At 40.6% G+C, this 26,666-nt stretch overlaps 1 protein-coding gene and 1 long non-coding RNA gene across 5 annotated transcripts in view; one reads left to right on the plus strand and one right to left on the minus strand.

Moving 5' to 3' along the window:
• The first annotated feature begins 11,498 nt into the window (after nucleotides 1–11,498).
• The window catches only part of SLC35A3 (solute carrier family 35 member A3), a 54,640-nt gene continuing 39,472 nt past the window's right edge, over nucleotides 11,499–26,666 (plus strand). Inside the window, exons 1-2 of one of the 4 annotated variants that reach the window (XM_053214517.1) lie at nucleotides 11,831–11,953; nucleotides 13,816–13,984. Coding sequence is in view for 1 of the 4 variants with exons in the window: in XM_053214515.1 (XP_053070490.1) it covers nucleotides 11,544–11,678 (135 nt within the window). In the remaining 3 variants the exon portion in view is untranslated. The other 3 variants (XM_053214515.1, XM_027058505.2, XM_027058502.2) reach the window with 3 other exon arrangements.
• LOC128313938 (uncharacterized) overlaps nucleotides 14,591–26,666 on the minus strand; it is a 62,986-nt gene continuing 50,910 nt past the window's right edge. Inside the window, exons 2-3 of the long non-coding RNA XR_008295082.1 lie at nucleotides 18,687–18,859; nucleotides 14,591–15,336 (exon numbers count right to left, since the gene is read on the minus strand). This is a non-coding gene — a long non-coding RNA (uncharacterized LOC128313938). The remainder of the gene's footprint in view (nucleotides 15,337–18,686; nucleotides 18,860–26,666) is intronic.

A 26,666-nucleotide genomic window follows, 5' to 3' on the forward strand; every position in this document is an offset into this window, starting at 1 on the left:
AGAGAGGAGACTTAGAGGAACGTTTATGATCAAAAAATAATTCAGAAAGTAAAAGGTTTGGCACCCACAAATAGAGAGCAGGGAGTTCAAATGAAATAAAGATGGTCATCACCTTCCCAGTTCACCAGAAGCTGGAAGAAAAAAAATAAATCCTGAAAAAATAGTAACTAGGATACAGCTCAACATGGCAGACAACATTTGCACCTTGGTCTCCCTTCTCTCCACAGACCAGGGCTACTCAGAATGCTTCACAAACCAGTGTAGGGAAACAAACAGGGTACTACAAGTCTACAAATAGAGAAGTATAGAAACTGAGTACAAGCACTTAGGAAATTTTGTAGCAGTCTGGCATTGCGTGATCAGACTGATTTTTATCACATTTTTCTGGCAGTTCTTTTTTATTGCATTTTACCAAAAGTATCAATCCAAGATGATTTGGGAGGGAAAGGATTGGTCCATCACCGGGATCATTTGAGAAACTTTGCCCTAGTCGCCCCTTAGAGGAGGTTCAGAAGTATCAGGGCTTATCTTATGTGATGATGGAGAGACCTGCCTTCACGGTCTTAGGAGCCTCCTGGGAACAGATTCTTCCTAAAGGATGAAGAACTAGTTTAATGAACTTGACTCAGTAAAGAATTGAGAAGAACTTTGCCATTAGAGGGGAGCAGCATTTCAAGAATATTTCAGTGGTTATCCATGGACCCTATTTCCATTTTTCTCTGTGGGTATTTAAGTCTGAGTCCTAGAGAGAGACAAGGCTGCAAGAAATGATTTTTCCTAGGGGTGCCAGGGTGGCTCAGTCAGTTAAGTGTCCAACTTCAGCTCAGGTCATGATCTCACGGTTTATGAGTTCAAGCCCCCCATTGGGCTCTGTGCTGACAGCTCAGAACCGGGAGCCTGCCTTGGATTCTGTGTCTCCCCCTCCTTGTGTCCCTCCCCTGCTCATGTTCTGTGTCTCTCTGTCTCTCAATAATAAATAAATGTTAAAAAAATTATATAAAAAAAAGAAATGATTTTTCCTAAATGTAGTGAAGCATCAGGCAACAAGCAACACTAACTAGACACTCCCTCTAACTGCAGATAAAACAAGGGGGGGAGAGGCATTGCATTCCTCACTGCAGACCTCAGTTTGCTCACTTTGCTCATGGTAACTGCCCAATTTAAATAGGAGGTGGAGGGACACATGGTAGCTCAGTATAGAGCTTGAGACTCTTGAACTCAAGGTCATGAGTTTGAGCCCCATGTTGGGCATAGAGCTTACTTTTAAAAAGAAATAAAGAAATTAAAAATTAAAAATAAACAGGAGGTAGAGGGTCTGGAGCTCCTGAGTTCTGTTTCTATCTGCTGAAGGGTGGAAGCAGCATTGGAAGGGGGTATGATGTTTGTAGAGCAGGGACAGCCACTACTGGGAGGCATATGTACAATTGAGAACATGAGCAATAACAGGAGATCACTTACCAGCCATTGCAGCAACTTGTTCGTGAGAAGTGAATCCCAGTTAAATCGAGGGAGAGTGTATGTGTGTGCGGGGGGTGTGGGAGTGTGGGGTGTGTGCGGGCACAAATGTGTGTGTGAGGTGCAGTAGCAAGGGAGCGCAAAACCCTAAAAATCAGAGCTATCACTGTTAATGCGTGGAGTGGGTAGAGGAAGAGGTCTCCCATAAAGGAGACTAAGAAGAAGCCAAGGAATCATCAGAGAAATGAGGGAAAAGACAAGAGAGTGGTGTTATGGAAAGCAGGAGAGTATCGATAAAGTAACACTTATCAGAGAAGGAAAAGAAGTGTCTGCAGCTTATCCCAACCCAAGAATAAGCAGGACCATGAAGAGCTGGAAAAAATGGAAATTCAGCCTGACCTCTCTGAGGAGATGGAAGTTTGTGCCTCATGCAGTGAACTGTAGAGCTAGCCTGTCCCCCGGGGGCTCACCCATGGATGCCTCCTTTAAGTTGATTTGTTCCTGGAGGCAGTGGGGCAGTGCACAGAAGGTGCCCCTGTCATCCTTCAGGCCCCACTTTTATCAGGAAGTGGGGTGCAGCACTGGGCTGTAGAGTCTTCAGCGAGGATAGAAACGCCCTAGACTGTGCTGTCCAATATGAGAGCCACTAGCTACATGTGGCTAGGGTAACTGAGGAAAGTGGGTTTCTAATTTGATTTAATGTTAATTCAAATAGCTGCAGATGATTAGTGGCTGTCATATTGGATAGGGCAGGTTTGTTTATTTGTTTTGTTTATTTTTTTATTTACTTTTGAGGGGGGTGGTGCAAGTGAGTGAGGGGCAGAGGGGGGGGATACCAGAGGGGCAGAGGTGGGAGAGAGAAAAGGAGAGAGAGAGAAGCAAGGCTCACCCAAAGTGGGGCTCAAGCTCACCCCATGTGGGACTCAAACTCTGGATAGTGCAGGTTGAGACTAATAATCTCTTCCATCCATCCCACCTCTGTTCCCCCTGTATGCCCACACTGAGCTGCCTAGGGTCTCTGAGAGCAGGGGGTCTGGACAGAAGAATGAGAGGTGTAGAGGAGAAAGATCAGTGGACACTCAAGCCCAGAACTGGCTTGGATTTAGGCTGGATCAATGCTGACTAAGCAGCATGAGGTCCACAAGTGTGTTTCCAGCTGCCCGTCTCACTGAGTGACCTCCAGCAAGGCTGTGCTCTGAACCTGGAGCTGACTCAGCAGAGAGCTTCCAGGGCCCCTTCTTAAGACTCAGCCCCACCCCCAACAACAACAACAAAAAAGATGGGACAAGTAAGGGCGATGATTTATTTTTGGAAATACCAAATAAAAGCTGTGCTCTGTAATTAACAATAAGTTTACAAGCTATTGGAAATATGTACGAACCCCCCCCCCACACACACACACACAATGGAATCCCAAACCCTTAGACACTTCACTTCCTGGTTCTTCTTCCCCTCTTGGTTTCACGGGCTTATTTTAGCAGGCTTTGCAATGAGCATGTGCCAAAGAACAGAGGAAGGAGGGACTGAAAGTCTCTGGGACACCTCAGGGAATATACATTTGTTCCAATAAGACTATTTTTTGAATTACATGGGCATAAGCAATGTCTGGTAAGGCTGTAACCTCTGTAGTACTCAGCCAATGAAGAACAGGGGAGGGACTTACATGCTAGGAGATAAATTGCCTGCTGTGACTGCCCGGAGTGTGCCGGTCCATCAGACACCCGCTCTTGCAAGAACATTGATTAAAACTTCACTGTGCTCCCAGTCTCCACATCCCTCCTTTGATTAGGTCATTGGGCTTATTTCTCACAACAAAGAGATCAAATGTGACAGTCATATACTGAATTTAACAAAACTGAGGTCACTGGTGACCTTGCTGAGACCAATTCTGATAGTATGTTTGTTTAAAAGCCCCCCTATAACAGATCAGTAGTAAATAAGAAATAAGTAGAAACATCAAGTGTAAATTACTATTCTTTCAAATCAGTTGACAGCTAAAGGAAGAAGAGATCAGTATAGGATAAGGTCAAATGAAGGGTTTTTTTTTTTAATTTTTTAATTAGTTTTTTTATTTTTGAGAGGCAGAGAGAGACAGAGCGCGTGTGGGGGAGGGGCATACAGAAGCAGGCTTCAGAATCTGAGCTGTCAGCACAGAGCCACATGTGGGGCCGAACTCAGGAACCGTGAGATCATGACCTGAGCCGAAGTCTGACGCTCAACCGACTGAGCCACCCAGGTGCCCTGAAGGTGTTCTTTTTAATAGGAAAGATTTAAGCATGCTTATATGTTGAGGGGAATGAACCAGAGGAAGAGTAACAATATGAGCAACCAATAGATTAAGATATCTGTCAGTGAGGGTGCAGAAAACGGAGGGATCATAGCACAGAGGTGTCAGTCACCGAGAAAGGAAAAAAGGTGTATGGGGTTGTGTTCATTCTCTATTGCTGTGTAGCAGCTTGAAACAACATTTATTTATTCACTCACAGTTCTGTAGATCAGAAGTCCAACATGATGTGGTTGGGATCTCTGGTCAGCCTCCAGGGTGATATCAGGGTGTTGGTGAGACTGCAATTCTCGTCTGAGGCTTGAGGAACTTCTCCAAGGCTATCACTTTGTTGGCACAATTCAGTTCCTTATAGTTGAAGGACTGAAGACCCCACTGCTTGGCTGTGTATCAGCTGGGGCTACTGTCAGCAACTAAAGGCCTCCTGCAGTTTCAGGCCATATCATACCCATAGGCAATTAATGACATGGATGCCTACTTTTTTGCAGGTCATACGGAGTGTGTCTCTCTAATCTCCCCTTCTGTGGCTAGCTAGAGAAAATGCAGTGCTTTTCAAGGTCTCCCCTGTTTAGGTTAGACCCACCAAGTATGGTCTCCCTGTCTTTAAGTCCACTGATTATAGAGATCCTAAATAATCTACAAAATTCCTCTTGCTATTGTCAAAGACAAAAACTGGACAGGGAAGAACATGGATTTTATTCAAGCTATTGCAAAAGAGAGAGCATTCAGATCCAAAGATCAGAGTATTTCAGCAGGTGGTTTTGCCTTAGAGTTTCATAAAGAGGAGTAAACAAGTTGTAGATGGAGTGATTTACAGTTAAACTTGTTTTGCAAGCAGGGAAAGTCTCACTCAGTTAGCTGAAGAGGATATTTTATTTCCCTGTGGATAGCTAGTGTATTAGTCAGGACTCTACAGAAAAACAAAACCGTGTGTGTGTGTGTGTGTGTGTGTGTGTGTGTGTGTGTGTGTCTGTGTGTGTCCACAGACACACAGACATACACACACACATGAAGAGATTCATTAAAGGAATTGGCTCACACAGTTATGAAGGCCAAGAAGACCAAAGTCTGCAATCTGCAAGTTGGAGAACCAGGGAAACTGGTGATATAATTCAGACTGAGTCCAAACTTAGAACCAAGGGGCTGATGATGTAAAGTTGATCTGAGTCCAAAAGCCTGAGGATCAGGAGCTGTGAACAGGAGATGGATGTCTCAACTCAAGCAGAGAGTTAATTCATCCTTCCTTCTCCTTTTTGTTCTATTCTGCCCTCAAAGGATTGGGTGATTCCCAGCCCATCCACCACTTTACTCAGTTCACCAATTCAAACGCTAATCTTTTCTGGAAACACCTCACAGCAATAATGTTTTACCAGCTATATGAGCATCCTTTAGCCCAGCGGGGCTGACACCTAAAATGCACCAGCACAGCTGGTTTCAGGGGGGAAAGAATCTAATTTCAGCTAATCAATCATGAGACAAAGAACAAGAAGTAGGAGGGTCTATTTGGCCTTGTCAGCAGGTTCATGAGAAAAGGGAAAGGTATATATTTGGCTTTGTCACAGATAAATAGTAGAGTTATCCTCACGTCTTATAGGGGTCATGAGAAAGAGTGGACAGTGAGTCTTATCTAAGTCATACAGAAAAGGTTATGTCTTTGCCATAAGCCTTTTCCTGGAACACAAGAGATTGCTGTGTGGTGGTTGGGGGAGTATCTTAACTCTGACTGTTCTCCAAGGGCACAAGGCTCAGGTGGAGTTCAACATATCTTTTGTTCAAGATGAATGAATATCATTTTTTGCTCAACAACTCAGAGGGGTGAATAAATTCCTAAGTGGAGCCAAGTAGCGTCCAAGAAATAATCTCTTAAGGTCTCTTTTTGGTATTGTTTCTGTAAAATTACATGAACCATTTGTAGAGAGGTCATGAAAAAGTTCAGTTGTTTTAAAGTCCTAGACATCAGATATCTTTTTTTAATCAGGTATTATTTATTTATTTATTTATTTTTAATTTTAGATAATAAAATACTATCATCCCCATCAGATATCTTTTAAAAGGGAATGCCTGAGTGGCACGTGGGTGGCTCAGTCACTTAAGTGTTCAACTCTTGATTTTGGCTCAGGTCATGATCTCACAGTCCTCACATTGAGCCCCCTTATCAGGCTCTGTGCTAGGAGTGGAGCCTACTTGAGATTCTTTCTCCCTCTGCCCCTTCCCTGCCTGCTCTCTAAGTCAGTCAAAATCAATCAATCAATCAATCAATAAAATGAAATGCCTGAAATGAAAAGGGAAACATAAGGGCACCTAGGTGGCACAGTTAGTTAAGCGACCAACTCTTGATCTCGGCTCAGGGCATAGTCTTACAGTTTGTGAGTTCGAGCCCTGCATTGGGCTCTACACTGATGGTGTGGAGCCTGCTTGAGATTCTCTCTCTCCTTCTCTCTGCCCCTCCCCTGCTTGTGTTCTCTTTCTCTTTCTCTCTCTCTCTCTCACTCTCTCTCTCTGTCTTTCAAAATGAATAATAAAAATAAATAAATAAACTGAAAGGGGAAACATAAATGTGAAAGTCTGTACCAAAGTAAATAGCCTCAGAAGAGAACCTGGTGTCCAGTGGATTCTAAGAAGTTGGTGGAGCACCACTCACTGAGTTCTTTGAAAGCTAAGGTGTGGAGGCTCTTGGTGATGTCATTCACAATTTGGTTACCTCTTATGTAAGGGCATGTGTAACCCAGTATCTTGCCAAGCTTCCTTTTTGATCCAGACAGTGTCTTGTCCGGGAGTAATCCAACCCTGCATGGTCTACTATAATGATAAATGCTTGAGCTCTTCAAGGTTTAAATGAAGTCATTCGGGCTTTAGCTCACAGCGCTTCTTCAGATCCTGAAGGGAAAGGCCTTTGCAGCACACAAAAGGGGTATGGGTGGTCAGGTTTTAGTTCTTGAACACACTGAGTCAAGCAAGAGGGAGAAAATTTGGAAAATTTAGAGAGTAGTAGCTAGATATCGAAGGAATCTAGAACTGAACTGGTAAGTGTTAATGATTTCTGTGCAAGGTAATAGGATAACTTCTGGTCCGATTTGCAAGAAGGTACCCAAACTGGTTTTTCCACAAGCAGGGAGAATTCACTTAAATCTCTGCCAGAGAAGACATAGTCTGCATATCTACCAACTAACTGAAATTTACAAAGTGCCTAAATAGAGTAAAGGCAGTGAACAGGGCTGCAGTCTGATAACCCAACTTTTGCTAACTTGGGACTAGAGTCTGAAGAGTGTGCTATAGTTTTACACTGAAATACAAAATTTCTCTCTACGATCATTCCCCCTTTTAATCAAAGATAATGGCAAAGAAAGATTATTCTTTTTTTTAAGTTTATTTATTTACTTTTGAGAGAGGGAGAGAGAGAGAAAGAGCACAAGTACGGGGAGGGGCAGAGAGAGCATGCCAAGCTCAAAACCCAGGAACCGTGAACTGAGCTGAAATCAAGTTGGACACTTAACCAACTGAGCCACCCAGGCATTCCAAGAAAGACGATTGTTTTTATTTTATTTTATTTTATTTTATTTTATTTTATTTTTAATGTTTATTTATTTTTGAGAGACAGAGAGAGATAGAGTGTGAGTGGGGGAGGGGCAGAGAGAGAGGGAGACACAGAATCTGAAGCAGGCTCCAGGCTCTAAGCGGTCAGCACAGAGCCCGACACGGGGCTCAAACTCACGAATCGTGAGATCATGACCTGAGCCGAAGTCAGATGCTAATCGACTGAGCCACCCAGGTGCCCCTAGAAAGGTGACTCTTGATCATAAAATAAAGTTGGTTTTATTACTTACACAGTCACAGCAAAAATAGTAATTTTTCACGTAGTGCTCTTTCAGTTTGCTTTGTTGAAAGTTTAATAAGAGATGTCAGAGTGTGCTTTTAAAAGCCTCTTGAGCCAAGCCAAGAACTTGCCATCAGATTTCATCTGTGGTACATATAAACTTGGGTGAACTCTCCTCTCAGATTCCCTAAAATATCCTAAGGTTCCCAGGCCTGCGAGGCAGTGATCTTCATTACTCACCCTATAAAACAGATACAAGTCTAGTTTTCCTAAGCATGCTTTGTAAGCATTAGTGTCATAAAATTAACCATAGTTCCTTAAAAGTGGTCATATCTGATTAAATGTACATTATTCTTTTAAACATTATTCTATTAAACTTTTATTTATTAAAATATTATTCAATTAAACTTTATCCAGCTTTGACCACCACAATTAAAACTTCCTTTCTGAGAACCTTCTACAACTTTATATATCCATTTGGATTTTTTCCTACACTTTCTTCCTTCTCACTGTGGTACAAAGAGTCATTTTACTTTGGCACAAAACTACTCTCTTTTTGCTTAACAAAAAGTCATCCAGAAAACCTTGCATATGATGTTGTTCCTCTCTGTCATTATTACTGAGTAGAGACTTATTCGCATATATTGGTTATAACTTTAAACCACAGTGACTTCTAAGAGGTTAGATAATTTTGACTGTAACACACTAATATTTTCAGCAGACCAGCAGAGCTATGAATATACAGCTTATAACTTTTTATAGCCATACACATCCCGGGGCTGCAAAAATAAACACATTCTTTAACAGATCCAAATATATGGCCTCTCTGTTTCACATAAAAATGAGAGGCAAAAAGTACATAAAAATTGTGTAACCTAAAAATTATGCTTTGCAATGAGTGTCTCAGTATTCATGCAGATTGATGTGTAGTTGGAGGTGTTTTGCAAGCATTGAAGTCTCACTTAGTTAGCTAAACAGGATGTATTCTCTGTGGATAGCTAGTTTCAGGCATACAAGCATTTCTAATCTCAGCTCATCAATCATGAGACAGAGAACGGAAGTTAGATGTTTTGAGTCTGCCCACCTCATCAGGTTTCATGTAAAAGGGGCTTGTCACGGGTAAACGATGGAGATATTTGTGAGTTTTATGAGGACCACGAATAAGTTGGATAGCAAATCTTATTTAAGTGGGAAAAGGTGGTTCTTTATGGTAAGCCATTTCTCAGAACACAAAAAGGTGAAAGAACTTTGAAAAACAAAAGGTTGGGGGCATTTCTTTTTTCTTTTGTTTTTAATGTTTATGTATTTAGAAAGGGAGAAAGAGAGAGAGAGAGAGAGAGAGTGCGGGGGGGCGGGGGGGCGGGGCGCCAAGAGAGAGAGAGGGAGACAGAGAATCCCAAGCAGGCTCCACACTCAGCGAGGAGCCCAATGCGGGATTCTATCCCACAAACCCTGAGATCATGACCTGAGCCAAAATCAAGATCTAGATGTGCTCAACTTACTGAGCCACCCAGGCACCTCTATAAAATTATTATTAAAAGAGCTTTAGACCTTGGTACTGACTTAACTTCTTTGATTTGCACTTCAGGCTCTGCTCACATTCTTCCTTGGTAAATTTCGTACTGTCTGGCTTGTCTTTGACATTATTACCAACCAATTCAGTTCAGGAAATATGTACTGAGTTTCCACCATGTGCTAAGTAGTATGCTAAATGCTGAAGATCCAGAGATAAATAGGATAGCACTGATCTCAAGGCAAGTGTTAGGCAGAAAGAATTGATATCAAACAGATCACAATGCAATGAAGTGAAATTATCTAGGTATGCAGAGGATTCCTCAAGTCTCTATGAGACCACAGAGAAGGAGTTCAGACCCCCGGGAGGAAGGAGGCCAGAAAAGGCTTCAAGTCTGTGATAATATCTGAGCAGAGAATTAAAAGTGGAGTGGGGCCAGCTATAAAAAATATGAAGGAGCAGTGGAAACATATTCTACACTTCGCGAACAGCATGAGAAATAGGAAAAAAGTCCATGGATGCTATATACAGGGAAACTCAAAGCAATTCAGTAGGTATTATGAGTATAAATAGTAAAGCTAGGAAAGATTAATGGAAGTATTACTTTGGTCATCAGTGTTAGGGCTCCTATCTTTACATCAGGTGTGTGTTTCATATATTTGGCCCTCCATTTTCATTGTCGCTTTTGTTTGTATAGAGTTTTGGTCATTTTCAGTTTCAAGCCTGTCCCAGATGCCAAGACATATGTTACTGTTTCATAATTAAAAGTGCTTCCACTTCTCATCTTTCTCATTTTAAAGCTTTCTGTGCAGACTGAAAGGTCTTTCTGTATCTAAAAAATTCTATTCATGTGTTAAAGTATATTTTTCCAGCTAGTGTATTTTTTAAAACATTTACATCTTTCTTTCCCCTTACAACCCCTTAAAACAACTCATATTTACTGACTACCTACTATTTTTTGAATTAAAAAATATAGATATCTTAGGATAGTGCGTAGCTATTATCATTTTATATTAGCCATATTTTGTTTCCAAATTATTTGGACAAGCATTAAGATCTAATATATAGTTCAGCAGACAGCCTCTCCTCTGCTGTCCTGCCCACCACTCCCTTGGGTGCGTTCAATAAACTTCCATCTCCTTTTTTTTTTTTTAATTTTTTTTTCAACGTTTTTTAAATTTATTTTTGGGACAGAGAGAGACAGAGCATGAACGGGGGAGGGGCAGAGAGAGAGGGAGACACAGAATCGGAAACAGGCTCCAGGCTCCAAGCCATCAGCCCAGAGCCTGACGCGCGGCTCGAACTCACGGACCGCGAGATCGTGACCTGGCTGAAGTCGGACGCTTAACCGACTGTGCCACCCAGGCGCCCCTAAACTTCCATCTCCTTAAAAAAAAATATCTAATATATATTTCACCATCCAGGGATTTTCTCAAGGTCATAGTATAGAAAAATTTAAAGTCATTTCTTTTCCTTTTTTTCTCTTTTATTTAAAGTTTTATTTATTATTATTTTTAAGGTTTATTCATTTTTCAGAGACAGAGAGAGAGCATGAGGGAGGGAAGGGCAGCGAGAGAGGGAGACACAGAATGTGAAGCAGGCTCCAGGCTCTGAGCTGTCAGCACAGAGCCCGACAAGGGGCTCAAACTCACAGACCCTGAGATCATGACTTGAGCTGAAGTCAGATAGTTAACTGACTCAGCCACCCAGGCACCCCTAAAGTTTTATTTATTTTTTAAAGTAATCTCTACACCCCTTGTGGGTCTTGAACTCACCACCCACAGATTAAGAGTCGCATGCTCCTCCAACTGAGCCAGCCCCAAGCCAGTTATTTTTCTAACACAGTTACTTAATTTTATTTTTCTGTTCTCTCCCTGTCTCTATGGAGGTAGTTTTAATCATGCGCAACACAAACAGATGCAGGCTTAATTTATCCAGGCATTGTGTTAAGAGGAAAGGGATAGTCCTGCCCTACTCTTTGATGACCAAACTGGATGTAGAATATTAATTCCAGCCTGTTCATTATCAGAATGGGCTGCTGTGGCTGGACGGTTTCCAACAAAGATATCAGAAGGACTTTAAAAGCTAGTGTTGTGTGAGGGATCCGTGAAGCCAGGAAGGGGTTAGTCCCCTAGGACTGAGATCCTCCGGACCCATTTGTCTTTTGTTGCTGTTGTTTCTTCCCCTCTCCTGGTTAATAGCACTAGGCGCATTGCTGGCGCCGCTTTGGGCTGTCCCCAGACTCAAGGTGTCAGCCAGGGTGGGAGAAGGTGGTCATTTCCAACTCAAGAAGACTTCTTCCAGGCTCCTGGGTGGCAGACTGCTCCAGAGCTAATCTCGTTTTCAGTGACAGCCACAACTATTTCTACGGCCGGGTTTCCTGGATCCGCCTCCCCACCCCCTCTCGGGGTCCTTTGCCCCAAAGGACTTTGCCTTTCCTTTCCCAGTTGGACACCTGGCACCCTCCACAACCGGACATGCCTGCAGAAGCCCGCGGGCGGGAGCCGCTCCATCTGACTCTTCCACCCGGGACACATCCAGCAGGAGGCAATGCCCGAGGTGGCGACGCGACAGTGAAGCCTGCACCGGGAGCTGCCCGCCGAGCTGCCCAGGTGCCTCGCTTTCGGGACAGAGCGGGCAAGTGCCAAGCTGGGGCCGCCGGAGCCGAGCCGGGAACTGCGTTTGCCCGGGCCGAGGCGGAAGCCGGAGCATTTGGGGGACGGGACCGCGGGAACCCGGAAACAGCCGGGCCGCACCAGCTGGCGGCGGCGAAGGCGGCAGGAGCCGGCCAGCTCTGCGCGTCGGGGGTCGCGGGGGACCCAGCGGGGCTCCGGGCGGGGCTGAGCCGCCGCCCGGGGTGCGCGCAGCCGGCCGAGCTGCGCGGGAGGTGAGCGTGGCGCGCTCCTGGAGGGAGGCGGGCGCAGAGCAGCCGGCTGCTGCGGCGGCCGGCCGGGGCGCGAGAGGCTGCCGGCGGGGGGCTGGGGGACGGGGGCCGGGAGCAGCTCCGGGAGGAGGAGGAGGGGGAAAAGGTGTGCGGGGGCGCTGATGGAAAGTCCGAGTGAAGGGGACCGTGTCGAACTCAGCAAGGGTGGGAGCGGGTGAAGTGACGCGTTGTACCTCCGAGGGAAGACGTGCGGAATGTGCTGGGTGGAGGAGGGAAAAGGGCCCGAGGAAAGGGGTGTGTCAAGCGGCTGAAAACGGCGCTGTGAGCCTCAGAGCCCGGGGCGTGCGGAGCCAGGTGGCCCGTGGGCCCGGTTGGCGGTCATTCCTTCAGTGAACGAACCTTGGGCTCCTGCTCCGAGTGTAGTCTTGTGGTAGGCGCTGATCCACCAGACCAGGACCCTGCGCTCAAGAAGCTGCAGGGACTTCAGGAAATGGAAGTGCTGTCCTTGGTAAGGGTAGTACATAGGCAAGGGCTGTCCGAAGCTGGGTGAGATTAATACCAGAACAGGTTGTGTGTGTGTGTGTGTGTGTGTGTGTGTGCGCGCGCGCGTGTATGTTGGGGGAGGGTTCTGAGTGTCGAGGAAGGTAAGATGTGAACATTTATTTAAACCAACTAAACACCTCTCGGGAATGCTGGTTCACATGAGTTAAAGAATGATATTAGATGTAATGGGCCAAAAAAAAAAAAATAAATGTAATGGGCCTTGCTTAGCAAACCACTTACACTTCATTACTTTATAGTGGAAAAGACTGAATCTTTTATTATGGCCTATTACATGCAGTATTTGAAAGTGGAATCAGAGTTTTTGGTTTTCCGTCAGCATTCAGCTTGGATAGTTAAAGATGAAATGTAGTTTCTCACTTGGTGCTCTTATTTTCATTGGTAAAACTCGGGTTGTTTCCTTTAAGGTAATGACTTTTTAAGTTTACATTTCTGGTATAGATTAAGTATAGATTCTACTTTTTTCAGCATTTCAATTTGCTTCTCCCCTTTTTCATTCCCACTCCCTGTGTGCGAAATGTGGTGCTTCTGCCCTCTTACTTGCCCTATAGCAGTGACTTCCAAACTGAACTTGCTTCCCTCAATCTGCTCCTCTTCCAGTCACTCCCTTCCATACTGCTTCTTAAAGATAGGGAGTTTATGCAGTCCCTGGTTACTTCCCTCAGAGATATTCCGTGACCCTCTATTGGCTCCCAAACAAATGTAAAATGATTTAGGGTGGCATTCAAACCCTTCAAAATTGGAGCTGTTCATAGCTCCACTCAGATCGATATGCCCTTTTCATTTTTTAAAATTACTGTATCCCGCATAATTCTATTTTTTAGCAAAACCACAGTACTTGCTTGGAAATGTTATTTCTGAACACGGTCTATGCCTACCTGCCTTGGTCTTTGCTTGTATCCTTTATTTTACAAGGAAGGTCTTCCTTACCATCTTTGTAGAAATTCTACTTATTCTTTAATGCCACCTTCTTTTAAAAAATATTTCTTATTAAGATATAATTGACATGTTACATTATATTAATTTCAGGTGTACAACATAAGGATTTGATGTTTGTATATATTGCAAAATGATCACCACAATAAGTCTAGTTAAAGTTCATTACCACACATAATTACACATTTTTTTCTTCTGATAAGAACTTTTAAGTTCTACTCTCTTAGCAACTTTCAAATATATAATACAGTATTATTAACTGTAGTCACCATGCTGTACAATATCCCCAGGACTGACTTATTTTATTTATAACTGAAAGTTGACACCTCCTTTAAAAAAATTTTTTTTAATGTCTATTTATTTTCTAGAAAGAGAGAGAAAGCAGGGGAGGGATCAGAGAGAGAGGGAGACACAGAATCAGAAGCAGGCTCCAGGCTCTGAGCTGTCAGCACAGAGCCTGACGTAGGGCTTGAACCCACAAAGGGCGAGACTGTGACCTGAGCTGAAGTTGGATGCTTAACCAACTGAGCCACCCAGGTGCCCCTATACCTCCTTCTTATAAAGCTTTTTGAAGTCTACTATTAGTCCACAGTATTTTCTTTCTTTCTTCCTTCCTTCCTTTCTTTCTTTCTTTCTTTCTTTCTTTCTTTCTTTCTTTCTTTCTTCTTTTTTTTAGGTTTAATTTTGAGAGAGAGAGCAAGGGTGGGGTAAGGGCAGAGAAAGAAGGGGACAGAGGATCTGAAACAAGCTCTGAGTTAACAGCAGCCAGCCCAGTGCAGGGCTTGAACTCAGGAACCATGAGATCATGACCTGAGCAGAAGCTGGATGCTCAACCAACTGAACCACCCAGGTGCCCCCAAAATATTCTTTTTCTCTCGTGTGCTCAGCTTTGTAATTTTATAATACTTGTTAAATTTGTACTTTACTATGATTATTTGAGGAATTTATTTATACTATCTCAAAGATTTATTACTAGGGTCAAACATGGAACAGAAAAGCAATTTCAGGGGTACCAGGGTAGCTCAGTCAGTTAAGCATCTGGTTCTCAATTTCAGCTTGGGTCATGATCTCCATGTTCACGGGTTTGAGCACCACATCAGGCTCCCCCCCCCCCCCCCGCCCCTCCCTTGCGCACAGGCTGTTTCTCTCAAAATATATACTTAAAAAAAACAACTTAAAAAAGAAGCAATTTCAAATATAATATTATTAATAAAAATCTGAAATAAGGTTATACCAAAACACAAGAATTAATCCTTGTCTCTAGGATTACTTGTATCACAATTTGTATCAAGTTGTTCAGCTTCAGCTTACAGGGCTTTAGCAAAAGGGCAGTTTTTGTTCTTAGTGATTCCAAATTGGAACAGTGGGAGAAAATTGAAAATGTCAGTTTGGAGAGTCAGCCAGATATTGAAGGAAATTAGAAGAATTCAGGGTCCAGTCCGGTTTATAGGTAGGTAACAAAACCTCAAAGACATTGAACAGGACTAGTATCTGATATCCACAATACTGTGCTACCGAAATACAATTTCTTTTTCTCTACAGTATCTCTGTTTCTGCAAAGATAAACACAGTGAGACTCATTTGTTTGCAAAATAGTCTGGTTTCATGAAGCTTGGTCTGATTAGTTATGTAAGAATAGGGATTAACCATCTAGGCTCTTTTAAAGTCTGCTTTGCTGGAACTTTTCAGAAGGAGTCTCAGAGTGGACTTTTAAAAGCTTCTCAAGGCTGGGAAGCCAAGCCAAGGACTCGCCATTAGACTTTGCCAGCAGTACCTTTAGAATTGAGTGAATTCCTCTCTTCTGTCTTCTAGAGGTTTCCAAGAGATCTTGAGGTTCTTGGGCCTGCTAGGAATTGACCTTCCTTACTCCCCTGGTGAGTTTAAGAACCCTGAAAGCAAGATACCAACTGGCTTTATTGTTTGTTTTTTGAAGGGACTTTATTGGCTCTATAAAGTCAATCTTAGTTCCTTAAAGCTGTCTGGTCATATCTAATATTACACCCATCCTTCTCAAATGTGACATTCCAGTCAAAACTTGGGCAGTATATACAGCCTGTGTTTCCAATTGTGTCTTGTTACTGGAGAACAGATTCTTATTCAACTTACGCAAATAACTATTTTGTCATAAATTAAAAATACTATGAGTTTCTGAATTCTGGAGGAACTAGGTAAGAAGAAAAAGATAAATGTTTCAATTCTGTTTACAAAGGTACCCTTTACCAAATTGATGTAAATTATAGAAAGCTTGAGAGAAAAGGTTTCCTTAACTCTTTTATACAAAATGTTAAAGAACCAGTAATGTTTCAAACAAAAACTCATAAAAATTATAATCATCCTCATCTTTTTATTCCATCCCATTTAATTAATTCTTGTTTTGCTTGATCTTGGATTAGTAGTTTATGAATCTATCAGTTTTTTCCATGGAGTTCTGGAAATTCTTCCCCAGTCCAATGGTATGATCTTAAAGTTATCAGAAACCTGTATTCTAGAGTACTTGTGAGAATCCTTTCCATGAATCTTTGAGGACAAGCATTTTTGGATTGTAGCAGCTTGTAAAAGCTTTCATGAAAGCATCAGTGTAAAAAAAAGAACTATCTGTAACTGACAAGTCTTAAAATGGCCATTGTTAAAGATCTGAGGAGAGTTCATTTTAATATAGTTGACAAGGATATTTGGTTATTTCTGTGACACATATTTTAAGATGATAACTGAAATTATGACTGATAGCATTATACCAGGATAAATCAGATTTTTAAGGAACTTCATACAATTTCTGGAACCATATTAATAACATTTATCCATACAGATATAACCTAAGAAGGTTAAATATCACTTCTTATTTGGCAATATTTTCTTTATATATATATATATATTTTTTTAAGTTTTTTTTTAATTAATTTATTTTGATAGAGAGCATAAATTGGCGGGGGGTGGGGGTGGTCTGAGAGAAGGAGAGACAGAATCCCAAGCAGCCTCTGGGCCATCAGAGCACAGCCCAATGCAGGGCTTGAACTCACAAACTGTGAGATCATCATGATTTGGAAGCTTAACCAACTAAGCCACCCAGGCGTCCCTGACAATGTTTTCTATATAATTTAACATATCAAATACACCTCATTAGTTTGACATCTTTCTTTTTATAAGGAGAGAGAATATATCTTTTGAGATGTTTCAGGGACCCTCTGGAACAAATCAAAGTTCTAGCTCAAAAAGACTTCATTTAGAACTTGATTTTTGGGAATTTTGCCAAACATATTAGGTTAAAGAAAAAAATTTTTAACGTTTATTTATTTTTGAGAGAGACAGAGTGCAAGCAGGGGGGTGGGGGGGCAGAGAGAGACAGAATCTGAAGTAGGCTTCAGGCTCTGAGCTGTCAGCACAGAGCTGGATGCAGGGCTTGAACTCATGGACCATGAGATCATGACCTGAGCCAAAGTTGGACGCTTAACTGACTGAGGAACCCAGGCACCCCCAAACATATTAAGTTTTAAAATACATGATTAAATGGGATCATAGGTCCTATGAAACAATACTTCGTTATCCATTTAACCAAAGTGACAAACACATTGAAGGCAAATACTGAAAGTTACATAGTTATATATATTTATATATAATAAATATAAATGAACTCTTTTAATAGAAAAGACTGTTTTCTTAAGTAATCAAAGACCAGATAAAGAAAATGGGAAGTACAGGAAGTTATTTTGATAAAACATAGGATCTTTGTTTTCTAGGCAGATTACTTAAAAGGTAAAGGAAAACTTTTCACAATCTTATCAAGAGCAGACCCATAGTCCAAGAAAGCTTTGCTCTTTTAGAAGAGACAAGACTCAATTCTAGTTTTGTATCAATGTACTTTAGATATTAAGGCTCGTTTTTTATAACCTTATAATTAACGCACTCAATTTTAGCCATCATGACCATTTGAAATAAGTATCTCCTCTACTCTCTTCCCAGCTTTCTATATCCGTTTAGTTTTTGTCTTTTATTCTGCTCTTTCTCATTCTAGAACAACGAATTATTCTATTTTAGGGAAAATTACTCTTTTTTTTCCTTTAGCAAAAACATATCTCCATATCATATTTTTTTCATACCAAAACACATCTTACTTTCCTTGTATATACTAAGTCCCCCCACCTTCTTCCTAGTATTTTAATTACATATATTAATTAGAATTCTTAACCTTAATTCTAGTGAAAACTAGGAAGTAATTGTGAAGTGTTTGTCATACACCAACATTCTGTACATTGGCAAATTTATGAATACTTCATTTCCTCATTTCTAGAGCTATATGCTTCTTCATGGTATAATTTTTTCATTGTTTTTCAACGTGGTACAAAACATGTTTGCGAACAGACCCAAATACCCCCGGTTGCTTTTTAATAAGAGGCAAAAAGTAGGTTAACTTACATTCAGTTATTAATGTTTCACCATTTTGCCTTATGTGGGATGATATACATATTCAGTGAATATTCATCATTTCACTTGACTTAGCAAAACTCTAAGGCTGTAAGTTACGAAAGATATTTGGTAAACTTTCAAGCAGACATATTATAAAAAAAAATTGTTGAAAAGTTCATTTATGAATTTTTATATTTTTTAACTTTTTTACATTAAACTTACAGTTATTTAATTTGGTTGTTTTAAATAAATATGTTTAAATTATTCATGAAAATTTCATGAGATGGCAACTAGCCATCTTATTAAATTACTTTTCCTGCTGACCAATTTTGTAACACAGAGATAACATATGCTTATTTGACTAGTAAACCCAGGTAGAAAAGCTGTATGTCTATTATATTTAATGCTGACAACTCTGGAGATATATCCATTTTTTGTTTGGCTGGTTTGTTGTTGTTGTTTTTTTTTTTTTTTGCTTTTTTGAACTAATTCAACAATATTCTTATTTGCCAAAGATTAACTGAGTCATGTGAACTTAAAATTTGAGTTAGTTTCTGTATTTCTGAGAGAATACTAAATTAATATAGCACTTCTTTTTCTTTAATTCAGTTAAATTGAGCTCTTTTACAAATTAATTTTGGCAAGACCATCCAAAGGTAGAAAAATGTCACACATCTAAAACCTACAGAAAAACACAAATAGAGATCTTACAGCTTTTCTTTTAAATTCTTAAATTATTGTACCATGTGTCAGGTTCAATAATATAAAACTCTCTAGTTTGTAAAAGAACAGTTGGATCCAAATTGTGTTTATGGCAGATGGAAGAAGATGAGGTTACCTGCTCAGATGGCTAAAGCTTTTTGCAATATTTGTTGAGAAGACTTTGAAGATTATTCATTTGCCCAGTTTCCAAATAGCTCCATTTCCCTTTTCAGCATCAGGTAGTTGCTTCTGGGTAGTTGTCTCTGACTCCAGCTGCTTCAAGTTCAAGTGACAGTAGGCATCTGAGGGCTGAAGTGGGAAGGGAGAAGTCTTGCAGGTGGACAGAGGGATGGAGGAAGTAGGGGCCTGAAGAATTCAGGGAACTGAATGGAAGATCTGAAGGTGGCGAAAAAAGGAAGGAGGAGCGGAAACCATGGGAAGGGAGAGAGGTCTTAGAGGAACAAGTTTGGGAAGATGTTAGGTTCCCCAAAGAAGCCAGTGAAGTTCCAGATTATCCTCAGCAAAATCATGCCAACAAGAGGGAGGTGGACAGAGTTGGCAGAGCATATGGTCAGCAGGGGTTCAAGAAGAGGTTTCAGTTGACTGTAAAGTTCCCATGGGAGGAACAGGATGAAATAGAACAAGAGCGGCCTTAAAAAACAAAAACCTCCCATCAGGCTCTGAATATCAGCTTCCAGGTAGACTAACTTTTGACCAGAGAGCTCCTTTAAAAAATCCCTTCAAGGGGCGCCTGGGTGGCTCAGTTGGTTAAGCGGCCGACTTCGGCACTTCGGCTCAGGTCATGATCTCGTGGTCCGTGAGTTTGAGCCCCGCGTCGGGCTCTGTGCTGACAGCTCGGAGCCTGAAGCCTGTTTCAGATTCTGTGTCTCCCTCTCTCTGACCCTCCCCTGTTCATGCTCTGTCTCTCCCTGTCTCAAAAATAAATAAAACGTTTAAAAAAATTTTTTAAAAATAAAAATAAAAAATCCTTTCAAATATCTCATTATCTATCAGGTTTCAGCTGGGATAAACAGTAAATATTCCTGGCAGTATTGAACTCCTTTAAAAATATTTTTTTCCGGGGCGCCTGGGTGGCTCAGTCGGTTAAACGTCCGACTTCAGCTCGGGTCACGATCTCGCGGTCCGTGAGTTCGAGCCCCAAATCGGGCTCTGGGCTGATGGCTCGGGGCCTGGGGCCTGCTTCCGATTCTGTGTCTCCCTCTCTCTCTGCCCCTCCCCCGTTCGTGCTCTGTCTCTCTCTGTCTCAGGAATAAATAAACGTTAAAAAAAAAATTTTTTTTTTTTTTTCCTGGGATGCCTGGGTGGCTCAGTCAGCTGAGCATCCAACTTTGGCTCAGATCATGATTTCAGGGTTCGTGGGTTTGAGCCCTGCATTGGGCTCCATGCTGACATCTGGGAGCCTGGAGCCTGCTTTGGATTCTGTGTCCTATCTCTCTGTGCCCCTCTCCTGTTCATGCTCTGTCTCTCACTCTCTCTCAAAAATAAACATTAAAAATAATTAAAAATAAATAAATTTTTTTTCTTTTTTTTTTAAACCAAGGGTATACCTATCAAGTGACTCAAAACCAAAACCAATACCATTTATAACTTAATGCAAGAGACATCCCCAAAGAAGGTAAAAAAGTTGCAGCCCTCCAGAACCACTCTCAAAGATAGCCAAAAGAAAGAGACAACACGTCCCCACCTCATCCTACCCCCCCCCCCCCCACAGCTGGCAACAGTCAGTAGGATGCTAGTTTCCAATGGGATGTGACCCACATTTCTGTCCAGCTCCTATTCTATATTCTGTATTCTTATATTCTTATTCCATATTCTTCTGGCTCCTAACCTGATGGTTGAGCCACTTACACACTCAAGAACCAATAACCAGCATGCCCCAGGCAAGCAGAAAGCCAAGCCAAATTCTCAGGGCACAAAATGAGGCAAATAGGAAAGTAATAGCTGTACCTTGGGAGACAAGGATCAGTAACCAATGGGTACCCCAAACCAAATTCCCAAGACTGTTAATTCAGAGAACTAATATTTACAAGTGTTTTTCTTCTGCTAATCTGAATTTGGAAAGGAAGGGACAGTGAAATTTCACCTTCCTCTCTGGACTGGGCATTACTGACAAATCAAGGAGAGCTGGTTTTGTAAGATTTCTTACCGTTTCTGGCTTCTGCCAGTTCTTCCGGGGTCCATCTGTAAGCTCTAGAGTGAGCGGGGTGTCTCAGCAATCCCATCCTTTGCCACCAGGGGACATATAGGGGAGGAAAATAATTTTCCCTCTGATATTCTGAGTTCCTAGCTAAGACCCTTACAATAAAAGATTAACAGGAGAAAAACAGTTTATTAACATGTGTTCCCCATGTATACAAGGTATACATACACACTCAGGGAAAATTAGAAACTCATAGAAATAGCTTTAGCATTCAGGATTAAATACCATTTTAAGAGGGAAAAGAAAAGGGACATGTAGGTTTCATAGGGGAGAGTAAGTGATTTTTAGGAAAGATAAATGGGCCCTTAGAAGAACAGATTAGAGGTAAGATAGTTTGTGACAAGGTTTATCTGGGTGTGGTGTTAATTTCTAATCTGCTCTCCTATAGTGACTCAATCCTCCCTGGTTGATGAAACTCCTTTGGGGAGGGGATTTATGACAACTGAGTTCCTTTTAGAGGATTTGTTTTTAGGCAGATAAGGGAGGTTTGGGGAAAGCCTCCCCTGCTTTTGCTGTTAAAAATTGTTAAATGCCCAGGGGCACCTGGGTGGCTCAGTCAGTTAAGCATCTGACTCTTGATTTCTGCTCAGGTCATAATCTCACAGTTTCATGGATTTGAGCCCTGCATCAGGAACACTGTCAGTGCAGAGCCTGACAAACATTAAAAATCTTTTTTCTAAGTACCTACAACTGAAAACAGCCAATATGCTAAAGTGGCATGTTTTTGGGGTGGCATGTTCTATTTCCTTTCATCCCCATTGTATAGATGAGAATATTAAAGGTCAGACAGGTCAAATAATTGACCGTAGGGTCTACACACACTATTTACACTGTCTCAGTTATATTTGAAATGGTTATAATTTGTATCCTCAGATGTGCCTTTCACTCAGTAGGAACTCAATATGATGAATGCATGACTGGATAAACATTAGAACCAACTCAGTTGGTTAAAGCCCAGTCTTATCATTCAGTAGCTGTGAAGTGCAACTTTTGAACTTCTTTCCTTCTGAAAGTTTTAGAGAAGGAACTTTCTATTTGATATTAATCTGTGGAATTTTTGTGCATGTTTAGGAAACTACAAAAAAATTAAGAGTAAATTCATGATCTGTCTGGGTAACTGAAATCAAACCAACAATTACTAATGTCATTGAACATCTCCATTTGAATATTATCAAACCAGCAGTTAATATTTTTATTCATGTGTATGAATTTATTATTAAAGTTCAGATCAATGTGAATTGGTAGTGTAACATTAGATTTCGACCCTCTAAACAGCAAGCATATTCTAAGTATATTCAACTTGTCTCCTTTAATGAAAGAGTGTAGTGCTGTGGTTATATATTTTTAGTGGATTTTTAAGTGTCTTTGCTATGTAGATTTGAGAGTGTTTGGTATACAATATGAGAGTTTTTACTTTATAAGCTTGAATGTTACCCGGCTTCTCTATCTAAATTGGCTACTCAGAATTCTTGTTAGTGTATCATTTTTTATTTTTATTTTTTTATTATATGAAATTTATTGTCAAATTGGTTTCCATACAACACCCAGTGCTCATCCCAAAAGGTGCTCTCCTCAATACCCATCACCCACCCTCCCCTCCCTCCCACCCCCCATCAACCCTCAGTTTGTTCTCAGTTTTTAACAGTCTCTTATGCTTTGGCTCTCTCCCACTCTAACCTCTTTTTTTTTTTTCCTTCCCCTCCCCCATGGGTTTCTGTTAAGTTTCTCAGGATCCACATAAGAGTGAAACCATATGGTATCTGTCTTTCTCTGTATGGCTTATTTCACTTAGCATCACACTCTCCAGTTCCATCCACGTTGCTACAAAAGGCCATATTTCATTCTTTCTCATTGCCATGTAGTATTCCATTGTGTATATAAACCACAATTTCTTTATCCATTCATCAGTTGATGGACATTTAGGCTCTTTCCGTAATTTGGCTATTGTTGAGAGTGCTGCTATAAACATTGGGGTATAAGTGCCCCTATGCATCAGTACTCCTGTATCCCTTGGATAAATTCCTAGCAGTGCTATTGCTGGGTCATAGGGTAGGTCTATTTTTAATTTTCTGAGGAACCTCCACACTGCTTTCCAGAGCAGCTGCACCAATTTGCATTCCCACCAACAGTGCAAGAGGGTTCCCGTTTCTCCACATCCTCTCCAGCATCTATAGTCTCCTGATGTGTTCCTTTTGGCCACTCTGACTGGCGTGAGGTGATATCTGAGTGTGGTTTTGATTTGTATTTCCCTGATAAGGAGCGACGTTGAACATCTTTTCATGTGCCTGTTGGCCATCCGGATGTCTTCTTTAGAGAAGTGTCTATTCATGTTTTCTGCCCATTTCTTCACTGGGTTATTTGTTTTTCAGGTGTGGAGTTTGGTGAGCTCTTTATAGATTTTGGATACTAGCCCTTTGTCCGATATGTCATTTGCAAATATCTTTTCCCATTCCGTTGGTTGCCTTTTAGTTTTGTTGGTTGTTTCCTTTTGCTGTGCAGAAGCTTTTTATCTTCATAAGGTCCCAGTAATTCACTTTTGCTTTTAATTCCCTTGCCTTTGGGGATGTGTCAAGTAAGAGATTGCTACGGCTGAGGTCAGAGAGGTCTTTTCCTGCTTTCTCCTCTAAGGTTTTGATGGTTTCCTGTCTCACATTCAGGTCCTTTATCCATTTTGAGTTTATTTTTGTGAATGGTGTGAGAAAGTGGTCTAGTTTCAACCTTCTGCATGTTGCTGTCCAGTTCTCCCAGCACCATTGGTTAAAGAGACTGTCTTTTTTCCATTGGATGTTCTTTCCTGCTTTGTCAAAGATGAGTTGGCCATACGTTTGTGGGTCTAGTTCTGGGGTTTCTATTCTATTCCATTGGTCTATGTGTCTGTTTTTGTGCCATAGTGTATCATTTTTTAGATACCACTCAAAACCTAAAGAACCAGTTGCTGTCTGAAGATAAATGTTTTGATTGAAAAAGTATGCTGGATCAGGTAATATAGTAGAAATTAGAGCTTAAGATGAAGCAGAAACTCTTAGGTCACAACAGGTAAAATGCTAAAAAAAAAAAAAAAATGAAAAACCCCCACATTTTAATAAGAGAGTGCCTACATACAACTTTACACCTGCTTTACCTACTTTTTCTGTAAAAGTTGGATGTGAAGTTTTTTCTAAACTCATGTATTCTTTAAAGCCAATTTTAAACATTTCTAGTAGTATTTTTTAACATGAGTAAATCTTATAAAGATATTCAATGAATATTCAAATAAAGCATTGTATTTTAACCATTTTATCTGATTGATACCTTGTAATCCTCATAACTGTGCCACATGTGGGGTACATACTGTTTTTCCTCCATATTATACATGAAGGAGAGGAGGGACAGAGCGGTTAAATAGTTTGCTTTATTTATCAAGTGGTGGGGACAGAATGTGAAATTAGGCAGTCTGAGTCCAGAGGCATACTCTAATTTACTATGCTGACTGTCCCTCTAAAACTTAGACTTCCTTAAACACTGAGCCTTCACTGTGAAGACCATGCAAAAGACTTACTGCAAAAACTCATAAGCCATGAATTGGTAGCTTTGAAAGAAGTCTTGCTTTGTATTTGAGCTCTGACATGTTATGCAAGGCAAATTATATACTTAATATCTCAGAACCTACAGTTTTAAATCTATAAAATGAGTGATTCCTCCTTTTACAGATTAAATGAGATTTATTTATTTATTTTAAATTATTTTGTTTTTAGTTTATTTTTTGAGAGAGCAGGGGAGGAGCAGGGGAGGGGCAGCCCAAACAGGCTGCACATAGCACAGAGCCCGATGCAGGACTCGAACCCACAAACCAAGAGATCATAACCTGAGCCGAAATCAAGAGTGGGATGCTTAACCAACTGAGCCACCCAGGCGCCCCCAGATTAAATGAGATTTAAATGAGATGATGCCTGTAAAGCACCTAGTGCAATATCTGATGAGCTGTAGGGTGCTCAGTAAATGTTCTTTTATTAATTTAACATCTCTTGTGAAGTTACAATTATTAGAAAACATTTCATGAGAACCAATTTCTGCATGGGTGCCTCTACCTTTTATTTATTATACAGAGAGACTTAATTCGCAAGGATCATTCTAACCTTCTGAGAATTTACTTATTGTGGAGTTTACTTATTTTATAAATCTAATACAGAGTAAACGCCTAGTATGTGATAGGCCCAGGTAAGGAAATGCAAGATATACAATGATAAATGAAACACAGAAGTGCATATATGTCAACAAATTAGATTAATAAAATTTATAAGTGGTATTATAAAATACAAGTATAAAATTACATTGGAATATAGTAGAGGGAAGGCTTCAGTCTCCTTGAAACTTAGGAAAATTTCACTGAGAGTAGACTTGTATCTTAAGGCCTATAAATGTACAAGTTCTACAGGTAAAGAAGAGGAAAAGTGTTTTTTAAAAAGGGATATTTGTTCAGAGAATGCACGAAGAAAAGTGTCTGAGACAGGTCATAGTTTATGGCAGGGAATTTAGGTTGGGGCCAGATTTGTGAGGGGCTGTGTTATGTGAGTTTGTACTGTATCTTCTATTGGTAGGGAGTTAGTTAAATTTTACAAAAAGAGAAGGAATGTGATCAGGTCTACAGTTTATTAAGACGTCGGCTATATGGAGGATAGAGCTGTGAGAGTCTGAAGGCTGTCCCATCAGTTAGTAGGCAGAGTGCCATGAGACTTGAACAGTAAATATTGAATAAGCATAATCAAAATGTACTCATAATCCGTGTATGAACCCATATATACGTAATCTCCTAAGACTGTAGGCTTACCTGGGAGTGGTTGCAATTTCCTGTTTAGAAAGGGCGGTGGTTAAAAAAACCACCACTACACAGAATTTGAATTCTAATAGTGGAATTTTGTCCTTAGGGGAGGGTGGTAATCTTTCCTTAAATACCCAAGCACAGTTAATAGCTAGAGTTAAAAAAAACAAAATTTGTCCTTGACAGTCTGTCAAACTATAAACCCATAAATACCAGCTCATTCTATATGTTCTAATTTCAGTTAAATTATTTTAAACATGTTTTTCTAAAATTTTTACCATTTGTGAGTGGTGCAAAGAAAAACATCTTAAGGTCCCTGATCTTTCAGGTTTTTCCTCAGGCTGAATTAAATAAATGGCTAAACATCATTCTTGATTATCCTTGTACATTTTAATACTTAAACATTTGAAAAATGCTGTAACCTTGTTATTAATGTTAGTGCTTGGGTAATAACACTTATAGAATTATTATATTATGTTTGGTTTTCTGCATATACATAGATATGTTTTAGATGGCATGTTCTGACTCATGTAGTATAACTGTAACTGGACAATAAATCATGTTTATTTTTAAAATTTTTTTTAAACTTTTATTTTTGAGAGAGAGACAGACGTGAGCAGGGGAGGGGCAGAGAAAGAGGGAGACACAGAATCCAAAGCAGGCCCCAGGCTCTGAGCTGTCAGCACAGAGCCCAACGCACAGGGCTTGAACTCACAAACTGTGAGATCGTGACCTGAACTGAAGTCAGACGCTTAACAGACTGAGCCACCCAGGCGCCCTGGACAATAAATCATGTTTAAAGGAGCCAATTTGAAAATAGTCTAGTGTGAACAGAAAATTTTAGATTGGGAATTGTTTTCTAGTTTATAAATTATATCTGATTATCTGCTATTAATATTTTAGGTTATAAAAAACAAAGACATGAATAAAAATGTGATGATCTGTGTATTCTTTGTCTTTCATGTCCTTTAAGATAAGAAAGAAATGGATGTTTTCTAAAATAAGCACTAGTAGAAGAATTACTTTGTAACATTTAGTTAAGTCCTTACCTTCCCTATAGAAATGTTATTAACCATTTAGTTCTGTGAACCAAGTGG

The sequence above is a fragment of the Acinonyx jubatus genome, chromosome C1 (assembly GCF_027475565.1).
Source record: "Acinonyx jubatus isolate Ajub_Pintada_27869175 chromosome C1, VMU_Ajub_asm_v1.0, whole genome shotgun sequence".
NCBI lineage: Eukaryota > Metazoa > Chordata > Mammalia > Carnivora > Felidae > Acinonyx > Acinonyx jubatus.